Genomic DNA, 22085 nt, shown 5'->3' with positions numbered 1-22085 from the left:
TTTTCTTTATTACCTAGTGTTTTGCTTTTTTAATCTTCTTTTGTAATGATGAGAGTAAGAAACATACTCTGTTATTTGTTATTATTTAAACATATATCAGCCATGGGTAGATAGTTGCTCCTCACTGATTCTGCGCGAAACCGCTGAAGGCACCTCACGTACAATTCTTTAGAAATCTGAAATTGTATTTCATACTTCACAGATGCACTTGATCAATTTATCACTTTTGAAAATTATTTTCTCTCTTAGCAGTAACTGGGTTGTACCTGCATTTAACATTTTTGCAACGAATAAATGAAATTAGAAGAATTACATTTTCCAAGGGTCTGTAATTCTTTATGCATATATACAGTCCAAGTCTGAGAAGCTATTGTGATATACAGCACATTCATACAGGAGTTATGTCCCCTACATATCTCGTTGGCAAAATAACCACTGACAGCATTTTTGTTGACCCGGAAAAGGCAGCCAGTACTGAGAGATTCCCTTTTCTATTTAAAGCAAATTAGATAGCTGATAATGCATAATTAATTCGTTCGGTTTCCATAATTAAATTGTAATAATTTGTAATTATGTTCGCTATTATTGACGTCACATAACACACTCAATCAAATGAAACTAGTTTTTCTTTTTTTAAACAAAACTACACCTCGAGAATTTAAAACGATCGAGCTAAAGGTGGTGTTTAAATTTAAGAGAGGCTGTTTATTTATGTTTTAAACGTTACAAATGAAAAACTCTGTTACAATGAGCCTGGAAATAATTCATCGAACAAATTTACATTTCAACTTCCTTAAGGTGAATGAGTTTTGTGCGTGTATATGCGATAATAGATATTTCTCTAAGCACAATGACAAGGTTTACAAATTCATTATATCACACACATAAAAATGTCACTCCAAATAAGTAGTCCTTGGCACTCAAACATATATTGAGAGATGAGCGTGGAGTTGGGTGTGGGCGGGCGTTTGCAGGGCAGTAGAGAGTGATCACGGGCCCTGGGGTACGAAACACCCGTTCCTGTCCTAGTTCTTATTTAAACAAACATTTTCTTTTATACAATTTATCCTGGCCACTAGGATATATCCGGCATTGCCCTTCCCTCTTGTCGCCCATGAGCGTTGTATGTAGATAGAAAGAGATTTAGTGTGCATGTAGTGCAGCTTTAAGATATCCATCTTACGCCCCGTAATAACTGTTCAGCGTTTGCTGGCTGTACTGGCTGTTCAATGTGATCCGTCTTGTTAAGTGGGCATTAGACAGACATTACTGGCTGACAAATGCGCTCAGTATTTGTATGTGGGCATTAGACATATTATTCGAACGTTCATGGAAACAGTTCCAAAAAGGTCATATGAAATAATGCTGCATCACTCAGCGCTATATAAAATATGCATTCTATGTAATAGAACATGCAAGTGTGAATGAATAAAACATGTCTGCAAAACATGCAAACGAAAGGTTGTGAAAATAAAAAAGTCATTCAGCTTGCTTTCATCACTTTAAAACATATAAATTACTTGTCTATCAAATTCTTGAGTGGTTTGTAAATATTTCAGCTAAGCTTTATTTTCGATTCGAACTCAGTGATGAAATTACTCAAACTACCATTGTCGTCGTCATTAATATTTTTTTCACTATAATTAGTTGTTGTATAGGCTTTGCTACTTCAATTTTACCGTATGTGCAAGAAATCGGAGAAGTTGCTGCCATTTATGTATCAAGTTTGAGAACTTATTATCATTGATGAAATCTAAAAGCCAAAATAATGTTGTTTATAATAAATTTCACGATTCGACCAATCTAACTAACGTTTGGAAATGAATATATTTGACATAAACCTTTCTTTGAAATAATCAAAAATTTCTTTTTAAACAACTTTTCAATATCCAGTCGAGAATTGAGATGTCACCCCTTAATTCGGTGAACAAAGTCGCTCGTAATTCCGATCTTTAATGGGAACACTCAGAAAGTACTGATGTGACACATTTAACAAATTCGTTTAGTAACTAATCTAATAACAATAACTGTCGCATATGATTCACATATTGATTCGAGGGGGAATAAATATAGACTGGTTCGCTTTTAATGTGGATCTGGGAAGCGAAAACGCACAGTAAATCAAAATAAGACTCGGTATTGGTAATCAGCTGGTGCGCTGGAATACAAAATGAAGGGCGAACTTTGGATGCTGGGGCGCTGAAATGTGCAACTTGGGATGAGAGATGAAGATAATCCGACATTGCTTGAAGTCACCTTCTTATGTTTACAAAGTTGACATCATCAAATATTGCGTACCAGGTTTCTACTGAAATCGATTGAACCACGGACGTTGACGATTAACATCGTATTAGTTCGTACAAATTTGGACAATGGCACGATATCTAAGCTCGAGGCAAAAATTACATGGCTAATATTGTATTAAAAAAAAGTCGATATTAAATTGGTTTTAATGAAACCCAATCATGTTTTGGACCAACATCTTTCAAGATTTAATATTATTCAGATGGTGTTGCATATACAACGTTTTACACGTGACGGCGACATTGAGGCGTTAAGCTCCTCCCCCAAACAATTTTGAATTTCAATGTGTATAAAAAAAATAGCTTTGTTTGCTTTTCTGATTGCCATGATATGCTTTCTTTGATCGACTATTCTCTCTCTCTCTCTCTCTCTCTCTCTCTCTCTCTCTCTCATAACACACACAAGTACAAATGTTAGCTGTGCAGAATGGGTCATTTCAGTCTAATTCTGAGGGATAAAGACCACTGTTTGCTAAACTGTACAAAACTGACAAACTATAAAAATAGCGATCTGTCTAGCATTGGTAATGGGTAATGTTTTCCTTTGTTGTGACATTTTAAACATAAATCTTTCATGCATGCGCAGAATGAATTCAAACTTATGATGAGTGCATATTCTTATAACACTTGGCATGACATTAAAAATTTGGAAATGAGGCTAAAGTTCCCAAATACCATGGGATATGTACCACAAGATTTTTAGACTTAGGTTGTTTGCCATAGTGAAGGACGAGTGTTGTATTCGCATGAAAACAATATCTTTTACAGTGTATTAAAAATAGAACGACACTCCATTCTTAGTATATTAATAATTAGGACATTTAACTGTGAAAGTACACAACGCATACAACCCGACGACACGTAATCTTTACGTTTCTGTCTTGTAATATTTGTCACGTAAAAGAAAGGAGCTATTAACAGTAACTCTCTTCAGTTAAATAATGGACTGAGGCGGTAACTAATGATTCACTTCAAGAAAAAGAGACTAATATATCTTCTAGACGAAAGTTAAAGTACACGCGACATGTATTTGATTTACTTCGTGGAGAGGTTCATAATGGATTACTAATGAAAATATTTTTTTTTACCTTCGTATGTTTGTAACTTCTGAGTACAAATATTGTAAGCTAAAATTGATCGTTTCGTTGTGTCTTCAATGCTAGAAGTGTACCTAATCACCATGTCTTATTGTTAGGTGGTTTATATCGAGTTTACGGCTATACAGTTATTGATTATGGAACTCACATCTCATTCAGTTAAAGCTTATATAAGAATTCATAGTTTTCCAATATGAATGTGCTACTAATTTATCAAAACACAGCATATGGATTGACAAATGGGAAGATATATATATATATATATATATATATATATATATATATATATATATATGTCTTATTCCGTCGTAACTTCAATAACCAGAGCAAACAAAATTTGTTGTTTTTTTTTTTTTTTTAAACTGAGGAGCAGCTATTAGGAAAGAATTGTATAATACGATCTAAGCCTTCACTCAGCCAAAAGTATTACCGACACGTGTCTTCATAGCACTCTAAATATAGTATACACTACGTCATCATCAATCCAATTAATGTGATGTGCAAAAGTCAAAATATAGCTCTGCCTCTGATAAATATGTGTAGCATTGGCGTTAGTGTGGCGTCATCGATCGCTCTCTTAAATCTAAAAATAGGATATCCTCTCAGCTTCGGACAGACAAGTGAAAACATGGCGGCCCAGTACGGTGACGTTTCACTGACGGAAGATATTGTTCTTCTTTGTAAATTAACTTATACTTTGAGAGAAAAGTCTCTCTATAGTGAAGCTGAAATGATGACTAGAGCTAGAGATCTCAAAAGAAGTTGTGTGTGTGTGTGTGTGTGTGTGTGTGTGTGCATGATTTTTCAGTCATATCGCTACGATGTCTACAGTGTGGCAGTTTATAGAATTGTCAGGAACTGAGGCATCATGCCCCAGACATGTAACATCATGTCCCACCTAGTCATATCCTGACACCAGACCGACCAGTTAAAACAGTAACCTCGAAATGCTGAGTGCCGAACACGTCTGCTGCTGGTATCATTTTATATGTCTCTGGTATGGTTCGGCCGGGGTTCGAACACGAGACCGGTCCTGCATTCGAGGCGGACGCTCTAAACACTAGGCCACCCGAGCGATCTCAAAAGGATTTGAAATCTACTATAGATTACCCCAAAAGATTTAATCGAAGCAGGAACGGATGTAATATGTTAAATAACCTGCATATCTGAAGGACATAAAACACTACGATCAATCATTAAAATTGTGGGAGAGTCCTTAGGATTCGAGACATGGCGTAAAATGAAAAGATGGGGTGGGGTGAAATTAGTCAATCAAAAAAAAAAACATTGACATGAATGCATCGGAGATACGCAGGGAATGTGTGGGAAGGGTGGGTGTTTAAGTACAGGTGACGCAATAGATATACCATTCTTAAATGCAATCGAAGATTCGTTCCGTTAATTGCGACAATGTGTCTGACATATTAATTGCGTGAAAGATGTCTCGAGGAGTGAAAAGTATTACCGTGTGTATCGTTGTCAGGCACACAATCGTCTGCACATTGTGTAGTCTTGTATTTGATGATACTTATTGCCAATACAGAGTGGGTTATGAGGCATTATTATGCTTTTTCAGTGACACTGCAACTATTTTTTAAATAGTGGTCACTAATGCAAGGTTAGGTCTCAGTCTGAAATCTTGGCAGAACCGAGGCTTTGCACAAGGGTGAATAAGGCATACAACGTGTCGTCATCTAAAAGAAAGACCGTTGATAATTAATGTTGAGGAATCGAGACTCTTCAGTTTAATGAAGTTTATTAGGTGAGGACAAATACGTGTAAAACAGAGTGCATCCTAATCAGAAAGGCTAAGCATATGACTTGTACAAAACGTTTTTTTTTTTCTCTCTCACCATATTCGGATGTTTGCTCAGTAGAAATCAATAACTTATCGAAATGGAAGGGAAAGAAACAAGGTTTCGTGACGTGGAATCGATCTCTAAATAAAACTGACATTTTGAAAGGTATGCCTATTGTATTGTGACGTGAGCGTAATATAAAGTATAAACAGAACAAAATAGAGAACAGTTGAATTCGTTTATTACTTTTTACTTTATACTAAACGGATCAATTTTGAATTATATCATTTTCGTCGATATTCTCAAACTAAAACAAAGTTATCAGTAAAGTACAAGATTTTAATTGCATTGTTAAATTTTTCGGAATAGAAAGATTGTGTTAGTCTCTATTGTTGTTATTATTATTATTATTATTATTATTATTAATTTTCAATTTCAGATGAACGTCTTGAAGAACTCAGTCTGCAATTTTGTCTCTGTTTCTTTGTTAACTGTTGTAATTATTTTTATAACATTGAAGTGGTCACGCGACCTAAGTGGGGATGTGACTTTAATCCCTTTTAACTTGTCGAACAGAACGCGCCCCGTCCTTGGGGATATAAGTAGACAAGTTAATACATTGGTGTACAACAAAACACATCTTGATTCAGGAGGAATCGAAATTGGTTTTCTTTTGTCAACCACTGAGAATGTCCTAGAAGTCATGGAATGGGAGAACAACATTAATTGTACCAAGCCTCGTCGTAAAACATTAGCAGAGGATTTATTGTGCCTGGTAAGAAGGACACACACACACACACACACACCAAATTGCCTGCTTGTCTGCATATATACATATGTGCATACCTACTTACGTAAATGTATGTATACGCTTCATACATACAAAAATACAAACATACATACATACATACATACATACATACATACATACATATGTAACACAGGTTGCACACCCGAAATCATCACCGCCCTTCTTCCTACTCCACAAAAAGCACGGATACTACTATCAGTTTCAAAATAGAAAAGGAAGAAAGCGAAACCAACAATTTTAGCAAAGTTAAGAAAGTATATCTTTTTCGAAGTCACAAAGTTAAAATTCAAGACACACTGACATGCATTTGAATTAAATTAGAAAGAATCCTAAATTTCACATATGAAGTCCAAGTTGATAGAGTGTTCCGACTTATTTCCGATAATTATGTTGTGAAGATGGATGGCCTTTAGTGTGTGTGTGAGAGAGAGAGAGAGAGAGAGAGAGAGAGAGAGAGAGAGATTGTCAGTTGCTTTACGTGAGTCGGTGATTTTACCGGCGCTTTCCCAGGTCCTTCCTCTTTTAGATATACAGACTTATTTTTTGTTGAAAAATGGCGTTAACTGAAAAACGAAAAACCAATGAATATTCATGAATGTCTTAGTGTAGCAGAATAAAGCAATCCAGAATTCATAAGTTTAAAATAATTCAATAGTGTGTCTATCCAATTCAAATGAATAATTTAAATAAATAATAAATATTTTGAACACAACTACTGAGTCCAATTAAAAAATGTATTTTCACAGTCTGGCCAAAACAGGAATGATTTGATTACAAAGTCCCTATATATACACATTTTCACTTGAAATAGATGTAGGTAATTCCCATAGAAAATTGATAGCCAATTGTAAACATGTTTGCTTCTAGAATATTATATACTTATAATCAAAACAATAATAACCTGCAGGAAATAAAAAACTAAATAACCATTATCATAACGTACAATTTACAATCATGGATAAGCATACAATATGCATGAAAAAAGGTTGTCTTGTTTAGTATGTTATTTGTTTCTGTCTAATTGTTGATGTTATACAAAATCATTAAGTGTATGTGACGATATATTGTAATAAACCACCTACAATGCAAACCTTGCTCAAGCGTGCATTAATGCACTCTAAGGTGTGAATTTGAGTAAGCCATGTGTCAAAGGTGACAATTTACTTTTTTGTAGATGATTACTCGTCAGTGTTGCAATACAATTTTGGTTGATTTATGCAGCAGAAAGGACTGCTTAAGTTTCTTGGTATTGCACATTAATCTACATTTATCAAGGACACCGCTAGGGTTGCGCAGGCCACGTTGTAAAGGTATAAATGTTAATCAACCGATATCATCAATGCATGGTTTATGATTTTCATAAGGAGGCAAAAAATTCCGCTGAAAAGAATGGTTTAGAGAAAGAAAATGAAATGAAAGTGTATATGGCCTATACAGGAACTGCGTTCATACTAGACGTCACAAATCAACAACACGACATAAGTTTAATTCCTAGTGCGACTTTCTTCTGTCCTACCCACCCCGTTTTAAATTATTGTATTACATTTGTGTTGGGGTGTGGTGTAAGAACTGTATGTCTATAGAAAAGTTGGAATTTGCCAGTATATTTTGGTTGCGGCATAGGATAGCCGCTTACTAACAGGCATAACAAACGTGAACGACCTTACAGTGACCCATACCTGTGTAAAATCGATTAAGTGAATACTACATTTTTATATCATGTAATTATTTAGATTAATTTCATACAATGTGTAAGTAATACAATCAAAGAGTTTTAAATGATACTACATATTGGTCTCTAAGACAACTTCAAAATTTTTTTCACAAATAATATTTTTTTCGTTGACGGTCAGGATGATTTTAAACCCCAATAACTAAGTTTATAGTCCTGAATTCTGAAACTCGATACGATGGAAAGGATGATCCGATCCAACTAGAGGCTTGCTTTTTGTTCATGAAAGATCCATATGAATAGACGTAGAAATTCTGCTTCAGAAAATATCAACGTGAACAGTGGTAAAACGCGAAACTATAAGGTCAATGTTATCGGAAACATACAGTAATATACATTAGTAATCATTAGTTATTCAACCCGAATCATGCGATGAACAAATCACGCTACTTTAGGTAAAACGCTCAATGAGGATTTACGAATCATAAAAACGGGGAAAACTAAAATCATCTATATTACTCTAATGGGATAAAATAATTTAAATTAATATCTGTTACCTGACATTTCACCTTGAAGCGTTAATAGCTGATCAACACACTTAAATAATATTAATTCCGCGTCAAATAATTGACATCGTCTTTTAAATCCACCCAGGTAAATGAAATGTAAATATTGAAATCCTGTTTTTCCTATCATTTATTTTAATAAAAACTTAAAACTTTTGACTATATTATTTGAAAATTCGATGTATTTTGTTGAAGATTAATTATATGGCGTTCACTTGTTATCTTGTATACATGTAATGAAACTGTTACATGTATACACATATAAGGTTCCTAAAATAGATTTTTGTTGTATATAAACGGAATTCCAGATTCGTTATGTTTTCAAAATTGGTTTTATATATGGTTCACTCAAATGCTAGCTAGAAAATTAATTGAAAAATGTTCATTAAAATTTAAATACAATTCTCCTGCCTTTCAAAAACATAGAGAAATATTATATGTCATGTGATTGGAATATTAGTATGTATGAGTTCTTTTATATTAGTTTCGATACAACCGTCTTCGACCGTGTATTTTCGCCATCTTATCATAAATAGAATAAGACACGCATTGAATATATGCTTTTAGCAGCCTAATTAAAATAAACAGACTAAGTATTGAGAAAAGTTCTTCAAATTACGTAGAGATAGTTCCAACTGTGCAGATTTAAAATTTTAAAGTAATTTGACATATGACCGAAATGAAAAAATATCGAAACAACAGTAAACCATGTACAATAACAACACAAAATAACAGTACACAATGTATGATAACAACACAAAACAACACCATGTACGATAACAACAGAAAACAACAGTACACCATGTACGATAGCAACACAAAACAATAGTACACCATGCATGATAACAACACAAAACAACAGTACACCATGTACGATAACAACACAAAATAACAGTATACAATGTATGATAACAACACAAAACAACAGTACACCATGTACTATAACAACACAAAACCATATACCATTATGACTTTAGCTCTACATTCAACAGATTCACAAACACTTCATGGGGCCCCGAGTGGCCGAGTGGCCGTGTATAGGATTCGGCCAATATGGACATATTTGAGAAAGCTTGCCATTAGCTTTTCATGGGTCGGTGGTTCTTCCCGGGTTCTTCCTCCACCAATTATACTGGCCGCCATATATAGCCCGTCGTGTGCTGAAAAATTGCGTTAAACCCCACAACAACAACAACAACAACAAAAACTTAATGCCAGTAGTTTACTGAGGGACAGAAGTCTGAAATGACAGTTTCCAGCATTTGCATTTAATGGCAGGAACTTTTTATGACGAGAATGGACCAAGAAACACATCTAATGGAATAGTAAACAGAAGTGGAATAGTGAACAGTAATGGAATAGTAAATAATATAAGTCTACATGCCTATCAACATATTTTTCGTATTTAAAAAGTGTTGAGTAAAGGAGAAAAACGAGCAATAAAATGCAATTAGCTACAATGTAAGATATCATCACTTACCTAAACAACAAAACAACAGATTGGTCATATATATATATATATATATATATATATATATATATATATATATATATATATATATATATATATATATATATATCAGTTCAAACTGCAATTATATTAAATATATACCAGGATTTACAATTTATCTTGATAGGTTCTCGTCCAATTATAAATAACTTATAAACAAATTATCCAGACAAAGAAGTATTTATAGCAAAGATGGATGAAAAATAATTTTTGTTTAGTAAGGAACATATTATCAATGAAAATGTTTAATAGGAAAGGAACCTATAGTGGCAAGAAAAATCAGACAGGCAGACAGACGAACGGACGGACGGGTTGATTGATGGATGGACGGACGGACGGACAGATAGATAGATAGATAGATAGATATGTAGATAGATAGATGAAAGAAACAATCACTAGAACAGATTGATAAATGCTTACACGTTGAAAAATTAAAGAAGTAAAAAATTTAGGAAAAATAATACAAATATGGTATGTATCTCAGAGACTTGCAAGATTAGTGTGCAAGGACATACATTTTAATGCTAAGTGGCAATTTTCAAAGTATTTAGTCGGAATTATTCTATTCCAGTTTGTTATATTAGTATACACGAACTAGCCAATGATACTAGCTTCAAAATAAGTAAATATATAATCTTTTTGACGAATGAAAGTTTACAATGTATAATGAGGTGTTATTACATAGAAATAAACCGATTTCCTAAGCACTTTTTCGTACTGAATAACATTAATGGCTTCTGCACCAGTGGGTTGTGTAGTATCCATTTATAGTTTGCTTATCATTACGTCTTCCTTGGTCTGTTTTCTTATTTGTCGCATATACTATGCAATTGTTCCAATAATGTTACTTTTATTTAACAGCACTAATATGGAAATGTGTATGTCTCTAATAAGCTGTATGTCTAAATTGTTCATCTCCATTAGCCTTTAGTTCGAATCAAATAAAAACTACGACGCATAATACATACATCACATTCCTTGGAAGGTATTCCCACTTGAAACTTTTGGCATTAATGTTTTGTAGGAGAGAAAGACATTTCTGAAGAATTACCGAAATCCTTGTTATTACGAGAATAATTCTACCTTGAGATGTCTACCATACTTTGAAATCTTCGGTGTGTGCAAAAGTGGTACATCTGATTTATTCAAACGAATGCTAAAGCATCCCCAGATTGTACCAAATAATGGAATATTCAATAAAGAAACATGGTTCTGGACATGGAGGCGCCATGGAAATGGTAAATGTCACACACACACACACACACATACATGCATACATAGCTAGATAGATAGATAGAATTTGTAATGTGTGATTGGCCATTTTCCGTAATTGAGTATAGAGACATAGCCTACCTGGCTATTATCATGTTTTTGTCATGTTTGTAAGTTATAAATATACTGGTTACTGATATCTGAATTCAAGGTCTACCCTTAGTTATAAACTTAGAATGTTATGAGGGATAATATTTTACCCACATTCTGGTAAATTTGTTTATTTTAAGTTTATTATACAAGGTTGAGGTAAACCAATGTATTAATTACTATTTTAATATCAGTCTGTTGATTCGCGTTGCCTTTTGGACTAAAACATTACTTTGGGATTATTGATTACTCATTCACATACATTCTGGATTTCATCCTTGTAGTACATGAAAGGTATTTGTTCATCAGCACATTCAAGATTTTAGGAGTTTATTTAAAATATTCTTTATCGAAGCGTATGCATGTGCAGCCAAAACAAACTGGCAATTATTTGGGAAAATGGTTCCTGTATATGAGTATAATCCCTTGCTATAAATCTGGTTGACATTACTGTCAACTGTGCAAATCAAAATACTTGAAACTCATTCAACTTGACAGTTTTATTTTCATCTTCCTACGAAATAGTGTGTATCATAAATGTGTATCGTCGATAAGGATCGTTGCAAAAACTTGTTTAAATTGTATATGCTTGTTTCCTAGATGTATACAACGTAGTAAATTAATATTTATGTAGCAGTATTAATGTCCTTTCGAGTTTGTTTTATTTTTTCTTTCTATTATTTATAGCAGAGTTTCATAGGGATCAGCCTGGAAACGCTATGATGTTATCCACATTTTTGGACCTATTCGATGCTAAGACGATTCAGACAAATATAGTATACAAAAACGATACCGGAGATTACCATCCGCTTGTTACTGGTGAGTCATGTACTCTTTCTGTCTCATATCGCATTTACCTTTGTAAAAAGAGAACCGTGAATGATCTGCCTGCTGTAGTTGGGGTCATGCCTGCTTGATGGAATGGAGGCCAGGTCTTTTGCTAGAGTGGAGGCCAAGTCGGTTTGTTGGAGTGGGAGCTATGTCTGCTTGGTGGAGTGAAGACCAGGTCTGTCTACCGGAGTGGGGACTACGCCTATTTGCTGCAGTGGGGCCATGTCTGCTTGCTGGTGACCGGACCAACGGTTTAACAATAGACTCTTGCCCAGATCGGATAGTCCGCATTTGTGTGTGTCTTGTCAAATCATGTTAATTGAATCGCAGTGTAATCTATACCAGGGTAATGAGCCATAGCAATCAATCAATCAATCATTGCCCTTACATAGTATGCACATAACTTTACAATGTATCAGCTCTGATCATTACAATGTTCCATCATAATTATAGTCAGCATAAAGTGCCATCATAACAATGGCCAGCATGACGTGAAATCATAAATATGGTTAGCGCAATGTACCATCATAACTATGGTCAGTGTAATGTGCCATCATAACTATGGAAATGTTCTAAAGCCCTCTCTCTCTCTCTCTCTCTTGACCACCGTAGGAAAATACCGCCGAAACTCCATGAAACGTCGAGAGCAGCAAATTTTTGCTTGTGTCATACGACGACGGTAACAGTTAAATCAAACCAACCAGAGACGTCGAGAGCAGCAAATTTTTGCTTGTGTCATACGACGACGGTAACAGTTAAATCAAACCAACCAGAGAGAGAGAGATGCCATTTTATGGTCTATAGTAATGTCAATTAAGGCAGAATTTTGACTTAGATCAGTTGTAAGTATATTGAATATTTTAATTACCTCCTGTTGGTTTGTCATTTCGCTTAATTTCTAAACCACACTTATTTACATGCTCACGTACATGAAAAGTTGAGAGTTCAGTATTTGTAGTTTTATTATACAAGGTTGAGGTAAACTACCTTCTTCATTTAAACCATCTTTCATGTTTAAATCACAGGTGTTTCTTATGTTGACTTAATCCATATGAATAAGAATAGAAACTCAAAAATGAAAACAATCAACTTATCAATATATCAAGGTGATTGCGAACAGATACAAAAGGTACAGAACAACATTTTGTAACGGACGCACTCGGCATGGATGTGAGGAGTTCATTCACACTGTCAATGCACATTTGTCTGTAGTCAATCGTAACCCCGTTCAATGGGCAGAAAACGTTTATTTTGTATGTGATATAAATCAACTATTTTTATAGTATGTACGCTGTATTAATGATACACCACGAGATGTATAAGTATTTCGTTTAAAGTTATCTCGGCAATCCTCGTTTGCTTTTAATGAAATATTTATACATATCGTGGTATATCATTGATACAGCGTACATACTATACTAACATTTCTGTCTTTCTATGTATATATATATATATATATATATATATATATATATATATATATATATATATATATATATATATATATAACGTTAGTCTTTTTTAATAGGCTGTGGAGTCTATGTTTCCGTATCAAATTCCAAGAATATTACCAATTCGATGATTTTACATCCATACCCAACGTATCTCTTATTTATGTTAGACTGCTTATTCCGCCAGTTCAGGATAAAATCTTTTAGTATTTTTCTCGAAATAACATAATCGTTTCTGTTAGATGAATGTGCCTTTCGTTTATTGCATACATTTTTTTTCTTCAGGTCATGGTGACCCCATGGACTTCTGGGATCAAGCCAGCTGGCGCGATATTCCACAAAATGATCCAAATGCTGACGAACCAGTCTACACTGACGCGCATGTGATTCGACACGTGAATCCCAATTTAAATCTCATCCTTCTTCTTCGTGATCCAGTTGAGAGGTTGATCTAATATACTCTTGTTATTATCATTTATTATATTTTTAAGGTGTTTGACATTATTCATGTTAGACATGTTAGTGCCGTTATCACATGAAATTGTAACCCTGGACATGTTCATGCATGTCTTTAAAGTGTTTCCACACTATACGTGTCGTGTATTAGATCTAATGCGCATTCCAGACAGTGTTATTTTATACCATCTTTCACTGACGCATAATCTTTGAATTAGATTTTGAGTATTCATGTAGATATACTGTAAATTTGCAGGCATTTGTCAATTGCTCTTGTATTCCGGTACTTTAACGATTGTTTTGGCATATTGTTGATGTTGCTCCAGCTGATAATATTTATGATCTAAATTTAGAAAAGAAAAATCCTTCAGAACTAAGTGAATATGGCATTTATAGAAATGTCGACTGCCGCATTGTCCGTTTGATAGTGACTTGTACAAATATATTTTGTACTATGCAAATTAAACACTTGTAAGTACCGATATGCTTTTCGATATTTCCATATGTATAAGTGTGCTCTACGTTACGTATCTCGCTTAGTGATATTTGACCTATGCAGAATCAGCCATTGTGTGGAATGTAGCTTTGCCATTCGATGTACCCGTGCCACTCATGCATGAATAAAATATGATGGATTTGGATTTCGATTTATGTTAATACGGCTTTATAAAAAAAAAAATAACAAATGGCAGCTTAAACTGACGTCTAGCACCGGAGCATCATGCTGCAGACATATAACATGATGTGCCACCCAGTCAGATAATCCTTACGCCATGCCTACCAGTCCTAACATCTCTTAATGTTGAGCGCCAAGCGATGCATTTGTTAGTACCATTTTTATAAGTATTTGGTATGACTCGACCAGGTTTCAAGGCCACGACGTCCGAAGTTCCAGGTGGATGCCCTAATCATTAGGCCACCAGACCGGTCCTAAACACTGAAACATAAGAAACAAAAATAAATTAACAAATCTATGAGTAACGTGACACCATTTAAATTGCATGCTGTTTGACAGCGATATTTTATTTGTTTATTTATTTATTTATTTGTTATTTATTTATTTATTTTTATTTATTTACAGGCTTTTCAGCAACTACCTACACGCGTCCTTTGGGTCGACTGCAGACGAATTTCATAAGGACGTTTTGTTGTCTTTGGATCTCCTCAGCAATTGCACACGGAACAGAACGATGCGAGCATGTCTTTATACACCGTCCGTACTAGGATCTCTTCGGGTATTTACATCGTTTATATTACATCCATATACGTTTTCAAAACATACATACATGCATACAATACATGCATGCATACATACATACATACATACATACATATTATAGAAAATGATATGATATGATTTAGATAGTAGAGCATAGACCAATGCAATATAAGACAAGATACGACAAGAAAAGACAAGGGAACACAATACAACACAATGAAAAATACACAGCCGAGTACGATGCAATCCACATACTTGACAACCTTAACAGTTGTCCATTTAAACATACATGTGTTGGGCTATTTCAGAAAATGCGTTGCAAAGGGATATAAAAATAAAAATTTTACTACACCGATATCTTAACATTGGCATATGCATAAAGAATGGTAATCATATCTGGGATTTGTTATTTTTGTTACTTTACACATCGCATGTAATGACTATTGATTATAGTTTATTAAATCGTTTCGTACCATATTCACCTTGTCGTACTAATTTTTGGTTTCAAACATACAATTATTTTATATTAGATAACAAATTGAGTTTTAGAATCATATAGATGAGTTAAAATATGTTTCAATAATAATAATAATAATAATAATAATCATAGTCATCATTAATAATGACAGGGCGATTTAACCTTACAAATATTTGTATTGCTTACATGTTCTTTAATGTTTGCATCAACGATATTGTATAACAATATTTTATCATTTAGTCCCTCTTTGCAGACGCCAATATCGGGTAGTTTTTATTCCTTGCATTTAAAAGAATGGTTGAAAGCGTTTCCAAGGAAACAGATGTTTATCACAAGAACGGAAGATTTCGAGGGAGATATTTTGGGTACATTGGTACAAATATTTCGATTTTTAAGGCTAGGTAAGAAAAGTTCCCTAATGTTTTATCGCCTGCCATCCTAGCTTGCTGGTAATGAAAGGTATTTCTCAATACGATTTAATTCCCCTGTTTATTATTATTTGCAACCCTCATAATGCAAGCACAAATAATATTTTTAGTCCACACCTTAGGGGCCACGAGGTTATTCTAAAGGGTCCGAGAATAGACTCACTAGAAATATGTCTCTCGCATACAGTACTGTTTTTGAAATATATATACTAGTTGTCCTAAATACAATCTGAGTTCATTTACAACGGTTTTGGGGTTCATAATAATTTTTGTCAGTTAACGGAGCCTAAAATAACAACTACTAGCATGAAGTTAGAAGGGGTCTTCGTACTCGAAAAGGTTGAGAATCACGACCTTTATTTGGTCTGACACTCTCACTATCTCCAGTGGTAATAATACAGGCATAAACAATACGTTAACGGAGCTTTGTCGCTTCTATGATTCACAATATCAAGTTAGGTTCCCGTGAGTTTTCATTCCGATGTTAACCGGGTTTCTTGTTAGAAGCACTTCTCAGGCATACGCTGAAAAGGTACAGTTATCTTTTTCATTCAAAACATGCCGAGATACACTCGCAAAAAGAACCTTGTAGTAATATATATATATATATATATATATATATATATATATATATATATATATATATATATATATATATATAATTACATGTGCCTATTTCTAGATATAACTGTCTCTTTCTGATTAAATGTGTCTATTTCTAGTTATGTTTCTACTTCTAATCATATGTGTCTAAGTACGTTCATACTTTTCCATCCTAAGCTAGTACAGTGTGAAAGCACATGTTCATAGCATCTATAATGTAAAGGAGGCACACAGAATCATCATTTGCTTTGAAATACGTAATTATCAAGAATTAATATTAATAGCAAACCTTCAATGTCTGACATCATCAATTACTCGAAATGTATTTTTGCAGCAACGAAAGTTAACTAAAACTTACAAAGCACTTTTTCTCATAAAATCTATCCGCTTTACTTATTACTTATATATTTATAGGGTTGGCTACAAATTCTAACTACCTGCCAGCCTACCTAACTATTGAGATTGGCGCATATTGAACTATTTGCATTTATACACATGTGTATATATATATATATATATATATATATATATATATATATCATACATATATACATACACACAAAGTTGGTTGCTTACAATGTCAATTACATAATTTCCAGCTTCCGTAGATTCAAAAATTAAAAAGCAAATTAGTAAGTTGATAATATAGTTTTATATCAACGAAGTAACTAACTCCTGAATAACGAAATACTAAAGTCACACACACAATAAAATAAAATCCCATATCATCTCAAAGTCAGGTCAACATTAATTCATGCCAATTGTATCCATGTTTTTATGTTGTCTAATACAGGATTACTTATTGTCCTGATAATGAGAAAATGTATGCCATTTCTATTTTAAGAGGGGATAAAATCAGCCAGTCATGAATAATTACACACATATGAATACATATATATGAATACATACATACACATACGCAAGCACGCACTCATGCTTGCATATATACATATTTATATGAATGCATGTACTGAGATGTTTCAATTCAATAATGCCTTAATTGACTCAGTATTTCTCTTTTATTTTTTCAATTTCATTCTCTGTTGTGATTGTGCAAGATCTCGGATTAACATCAGTTTGATTATCCAAATGCAATATGTGTAGAAGTGAAAATACATACATACATACAAACATACATACATACATACATACACATTCATACATACATACATACATACATACATACACATTCATACATACATACATACACACACACACACACATACATACATACATACATACATACATACATAAAGACATGCAAAAAATATCTCAAAAAGCCAGATATGACATTTTATATGACCGTATTATGTATTCAGCAATATTACCTCCATTGTAAACATTTTTGCAATACACCTGACTCAGAAGTTAAAAATACTTCCTTTTTATTTTTCAGACGCGATGCCGACGAAAGATCTGTATCAGATCTCTCAAGAGGGTCATTATTATGTCACATGGAAGAAAAGCATATCGGGAAATATTTTAAATGAAACTCGTGTTTTGCTAAATGAATATTTTAAGCCCTACAAGGAGGAATTAGCGCAGATGTTGGGTGATAACAAATATTTATGGAACAACATGCTGCGAAGTTAAAACATGCAAAACATGTGATCTAAAAATAAATATACTAAATCCAATGTTTAAATTTTAAGTTTGATCATACATACTTTAGACATATACTGAAATTTCCTTTGAAACTCCTCTATCTACTCTCTCTCTTTCTCTCTCTCGATGCCAAACATCTGCTCTCATAAGATATGCAGCAGAAGGTAAATTCACCATGACAACGTACAAACAGAAGCAAGTTAGTACCAAGAAAGTTTCGTGTAAACGATTTAGCGCACTAAGGACGATAATGTATTAACTGGTGTAATTGCTTATATGGTTTCCATTCTCTGACTGGCTCTGATTACTCTAAAAGAAGATTGTTGAAATCTGGCTTAGGGTGTAGGATGGTGAGATTCCAAACAGTACTGGACAGCTGCAGTTGCAACCATGAAGTCACAATATTCACGTTGCATGTGTAGATGTCGCTTGATGATACATTGTTACGTACATAGATATATACATTAAATCTTTGTAGTAAATACAATTTAAACGTGCCAGCCGGATTGGCGGGACGCAAGAAACACGAACTGCATATGATACGCGGGGGGTGGGGTGGGGTGCAATAGCATAAAAGCAATATGTAAAATAAGTTCAAAGACTGTAATGCACTCACCAAACCGTCAAAATGTCCACGCCATCCATGGACATTCAATCATCATCAAGCGTTTCAATGGATTCCACTTCGAAATACACATACTGTTATAGCATTATTAGCAAACGCCCTCGTTCCATTGTAAATAGTCAGAGCGGACTGAAATGAGACACTCCTGAAAGGTATATTACATTGTGTCACCATAAATTGGTATGCATTGAATGCACATCCATGAGGAAAATTGTGTGATACTTCTTATGTATAATTCTGAACGTAAGCATAAGCGTCTAACGACACTTCAGCTCAGTAAAGACTATTTGGTGAAGATTAAAATGTACCGTTCAAATCGTTGAAATTAAAGAATTGCACAAAATTTTAGGAAGATAAATTCTTGCAACAAAAAATACCCACGTAAATATGAGTTACTATAAGTTAGAAAATAAAATTTAAAGAAGCGAAATTTATTAAAATTCAAAGTTAGAGGTGAAAATCAGAAAATCCTTAAAATATAGATTAAACGTATGTTATACGCTCTACATACCGTCAAAACGTTCACGCCATCCATTGGATAATCAATCATCGTAAAGATTTTTAAATGATTACACTTCTAAACAAACAAAATGATGTTAAGGGCAAATCATGTGCCATTTTTTTAGATAAATTAATCTCTAATCTAGCATCTATATGGTAACGTTGAGTAATTATGTTGTTCTGACGGAGTATTTTTTCTTCTAGCATGGCCAACAAAACATGAGGTTCATCTGAGCTGAATATATATATATATATATATATATATATATATATATATATTGTTTTGCCTAATATGTATTGCAATTAAGTCTCAGTGATGACTTTCAATGTAAATTAATTTCCATTGTAACCTGCTATGTCCAAATACATTTGCAAACAAACTTTGTCTATATTAGATCATCTCAAAATCCTTAGCATCCTTATGGTCTTTGGATTTGTGGCTTGATCAGTGAACATTTCGCAAAAGTATACAGCGCTCATAGTAAGAACGATACATTGATAGTATTGATAAAGGTCGCTGGTGTATATTTATAGTAGATAAATGGGTGTTGGATAGGAGATTACTGGCAGCTGGTCACTCGAAACGGCGTGTTGATGGCATATTGCAGGTGTTGCATAGTATATACATTGGTGCCAGATGGAAAATAATTAGGTGATGGTGACCCTAAATGTTTTGTTAATGGTAAAGTGTGAGTGTTCAATAGGAGACAACTGGGTACTGGATTCTAGATGAGTAGAGGATGGTCATTTTAAACGGAGTGTAGATGGTATGACATGGATGCTGGATAGCAAATAATTGGGCACGTCAAGCCAAATTTCATGTACGTGAGTGTTCAGGATTGTCAGGTATATAAAGATTGTAAAAATGTTAGTTCATTTAAAATAGAAAGTTCGACTGGGACAGGAGATTATCTTTGTTTATATGAGGATTATAGGGCAGTCGTATGGGCATAGAAAATGTGGTTTGGCATTAAACGATTTAAATTTAATGGTATACCCCTTTTATTATACCATATCATGTGTGGCCAGCAGATGACTGGGCGATTGTCATTCAATATGGTATGTGCTGGTGGTGTAATAGGGGGTATAAGAGTGGCAGGGACGGTATATTGGTTTAAAATAAATGATGGTAACCTTACCATGGTGTGTGTGTGTGTGTGTGTGTGTGTGTGTGTGATTTGGATTTTTAATGTAGCTTAACAATTGTTCAGTCATATCGCTACGATGTCTGCAGTGTGGCAGTTTATAGTGATGCCTAGCATTGGGAAATCATGTCGCCGACATATAGCATGATGTCCCACCAAGTCATATTATCCTGACACCAAGCCAACCAGTGCTAACACTAACATCTTAATGCTGAGCGAGGCAGCTTTTAGTACCTTTTTTGAGGGTCTTTGGTATGACTCGACCAAAGATCTAACCCAAGGCCTCCCGCATCCGAGGCGGACGCTCTAACCACTAGGCAACCGGAGCGGTTCTGCTAGGGTCATATAAATTTCAGTTCATTTATAAAGGAACGTACGAAATGTAGATTTGGTGTAGACATTTACTCTACTTTGTGCCCATTCATTTTCATCCAAGCCAGTGTGACGAACCAGTGTATGGGTGGTTATTGGGTACTACAAATGGCCTGCTGTGTAATATATGTGGGGTATTGAATAGCATATAACACGGTTACTACAAATGGCCTGTTGTGTAATATATGTGGGGTACTGAATAGCATATAACATGGTTACTACAAATGGCCTGTTGTGTAATATATGTGGGTTATTGAATAGCATATAACATGGTTACTACAAATGGCCTGTTGTGTAATATATGTGGGTTATTGAATAGCATATAACATGGTTACTACAAATGGCCTGTTATGTAACATATATGGGTTATTGAATAGCATATAACATGGTTACTACAAATGGCCTGTTGTGTAATATATGTGGGATATTGAATAGTATGTAACTTGGTAAAACAAAAAGGCATGTTGGAGGGCAAAAATAAAAATAATGGACTTTGATAACTCAAACAATGGTAATGATTGTATAGTGTGGGTGTTGGATAGATAGTATATAACTGGTCAGATATTTAAAAAGAGTTATTTAAAAATATACCTCCAACATGACTTCAGAAACTTCAGACTCCTCCTCACAAAATAAAAGTCTAGATAATCATTATGTCCCTCCCTGTCTATCTCAGTGTTTGTCTTAACAAAAAAAAAAAAAAAAAAAAAACTGCACAGTTTCTACTTATAAAGAAATAAAACAATAAGATAAGATCAGTCAATCTTCTTAAAATCAGGGTTGGCAAAATCATAAAATTTGGATCCAGAAATAAATCATTAATTAATTTGCTTCATTAATAATACCATTAGGCTTTCTTCTCTGTGGAACCAATGTATTTCAATGTCATCACTGAAACATAGCCACCAGAATAAAATGTACAGTGCTGGGGATGTCCGTCTTCCAGCTTGCCAATAAATGTATACTCATAGATGGGGGCCATCTCTGTGCCCATTGTAGTGCCATGTTGGTTTACCCATCTTTGAAAATATATTTTGTTAATGTTTCTGTGTTTGTAGTCAGATTAAAATCAAATATCCACTGTCGTTAGGGAATATCGGACAGCATCTGCTTAGGGGGCATATTCTGGTGACCTTTGAATTAGTCAATGAAAATGCAGGCTGAAGAAATCTGAGAGTGAATCAAATCTTTCGGCACACTTTGATGTTCTTCAGCCAGTTTCCCAGATCTAAAGATATAAGACATCATCTA

General features: G+C 34.2%; 1 protein-coding gene across 4 annotated transcripts in view; it reads left to right on the top strand.

Moving 5' to 3' along the window:
* Positions 1-18223, top strand: part of LOC149788717 (carbohydrate sulfotransferase 15-like) — a 49405-nt gene extending 31182 nt beyond the window's left edge. For 2 of the 4 annotated variants that reach the window (XM_089975749.1, XM_089975750.1), the window contains exons 2-8: positions 5639-5974; positions 10783-10996; positions 11808-11939; positions 13688-13847; positions 14940-15093; positions 15809-15956; positions 17983-18223. In XM_089975749.1, the coding sequence (XP_089831875.1) occupies positions 5639-5974; positions 10783-10996; positions 11808-11939; positions 13688-13847; positions 14940-15093; positions 15809-15956; positions 17983-18179 (1341 nt within the window). In that variant the 3' untranslated portion in view covers positions 18180-18223. The remainder of the gene's footprint in view (positions 1-5638; positions 5975-10782; positions 10997-11807; positions 11940-13687; positions 13848-14939; positions 15094-15808; positions 15957-17982) is intronic. The other 2 variants (XM_089975751.1, XM_089975753.1) reach the window with 2 other exon arrangements.
* Positions 18224-22085: the final 3862 nt, after the last annotated feature.

The sequence above is a fragment of the Sinohyriopsis cumingii genome, chromosome 11 (assembly GCF_028554795.1).
Source record: "Sinohyriopsis cumingii isolate HCF-2022 chromosome 11, ASM2855479v2, whole genome shotgun sequence".
Classification (NCBI taxonomy): domain Eukaryota; kingdom Metazoa; phylum Mollusca; class Bivalvia; order Unionida; family Unionidae; genus Sinohyriopsis; species Sinohyriopsis cumingii.
This window is presented reverse-complemented; position numbering and strand designations above follow the sequence as displayed.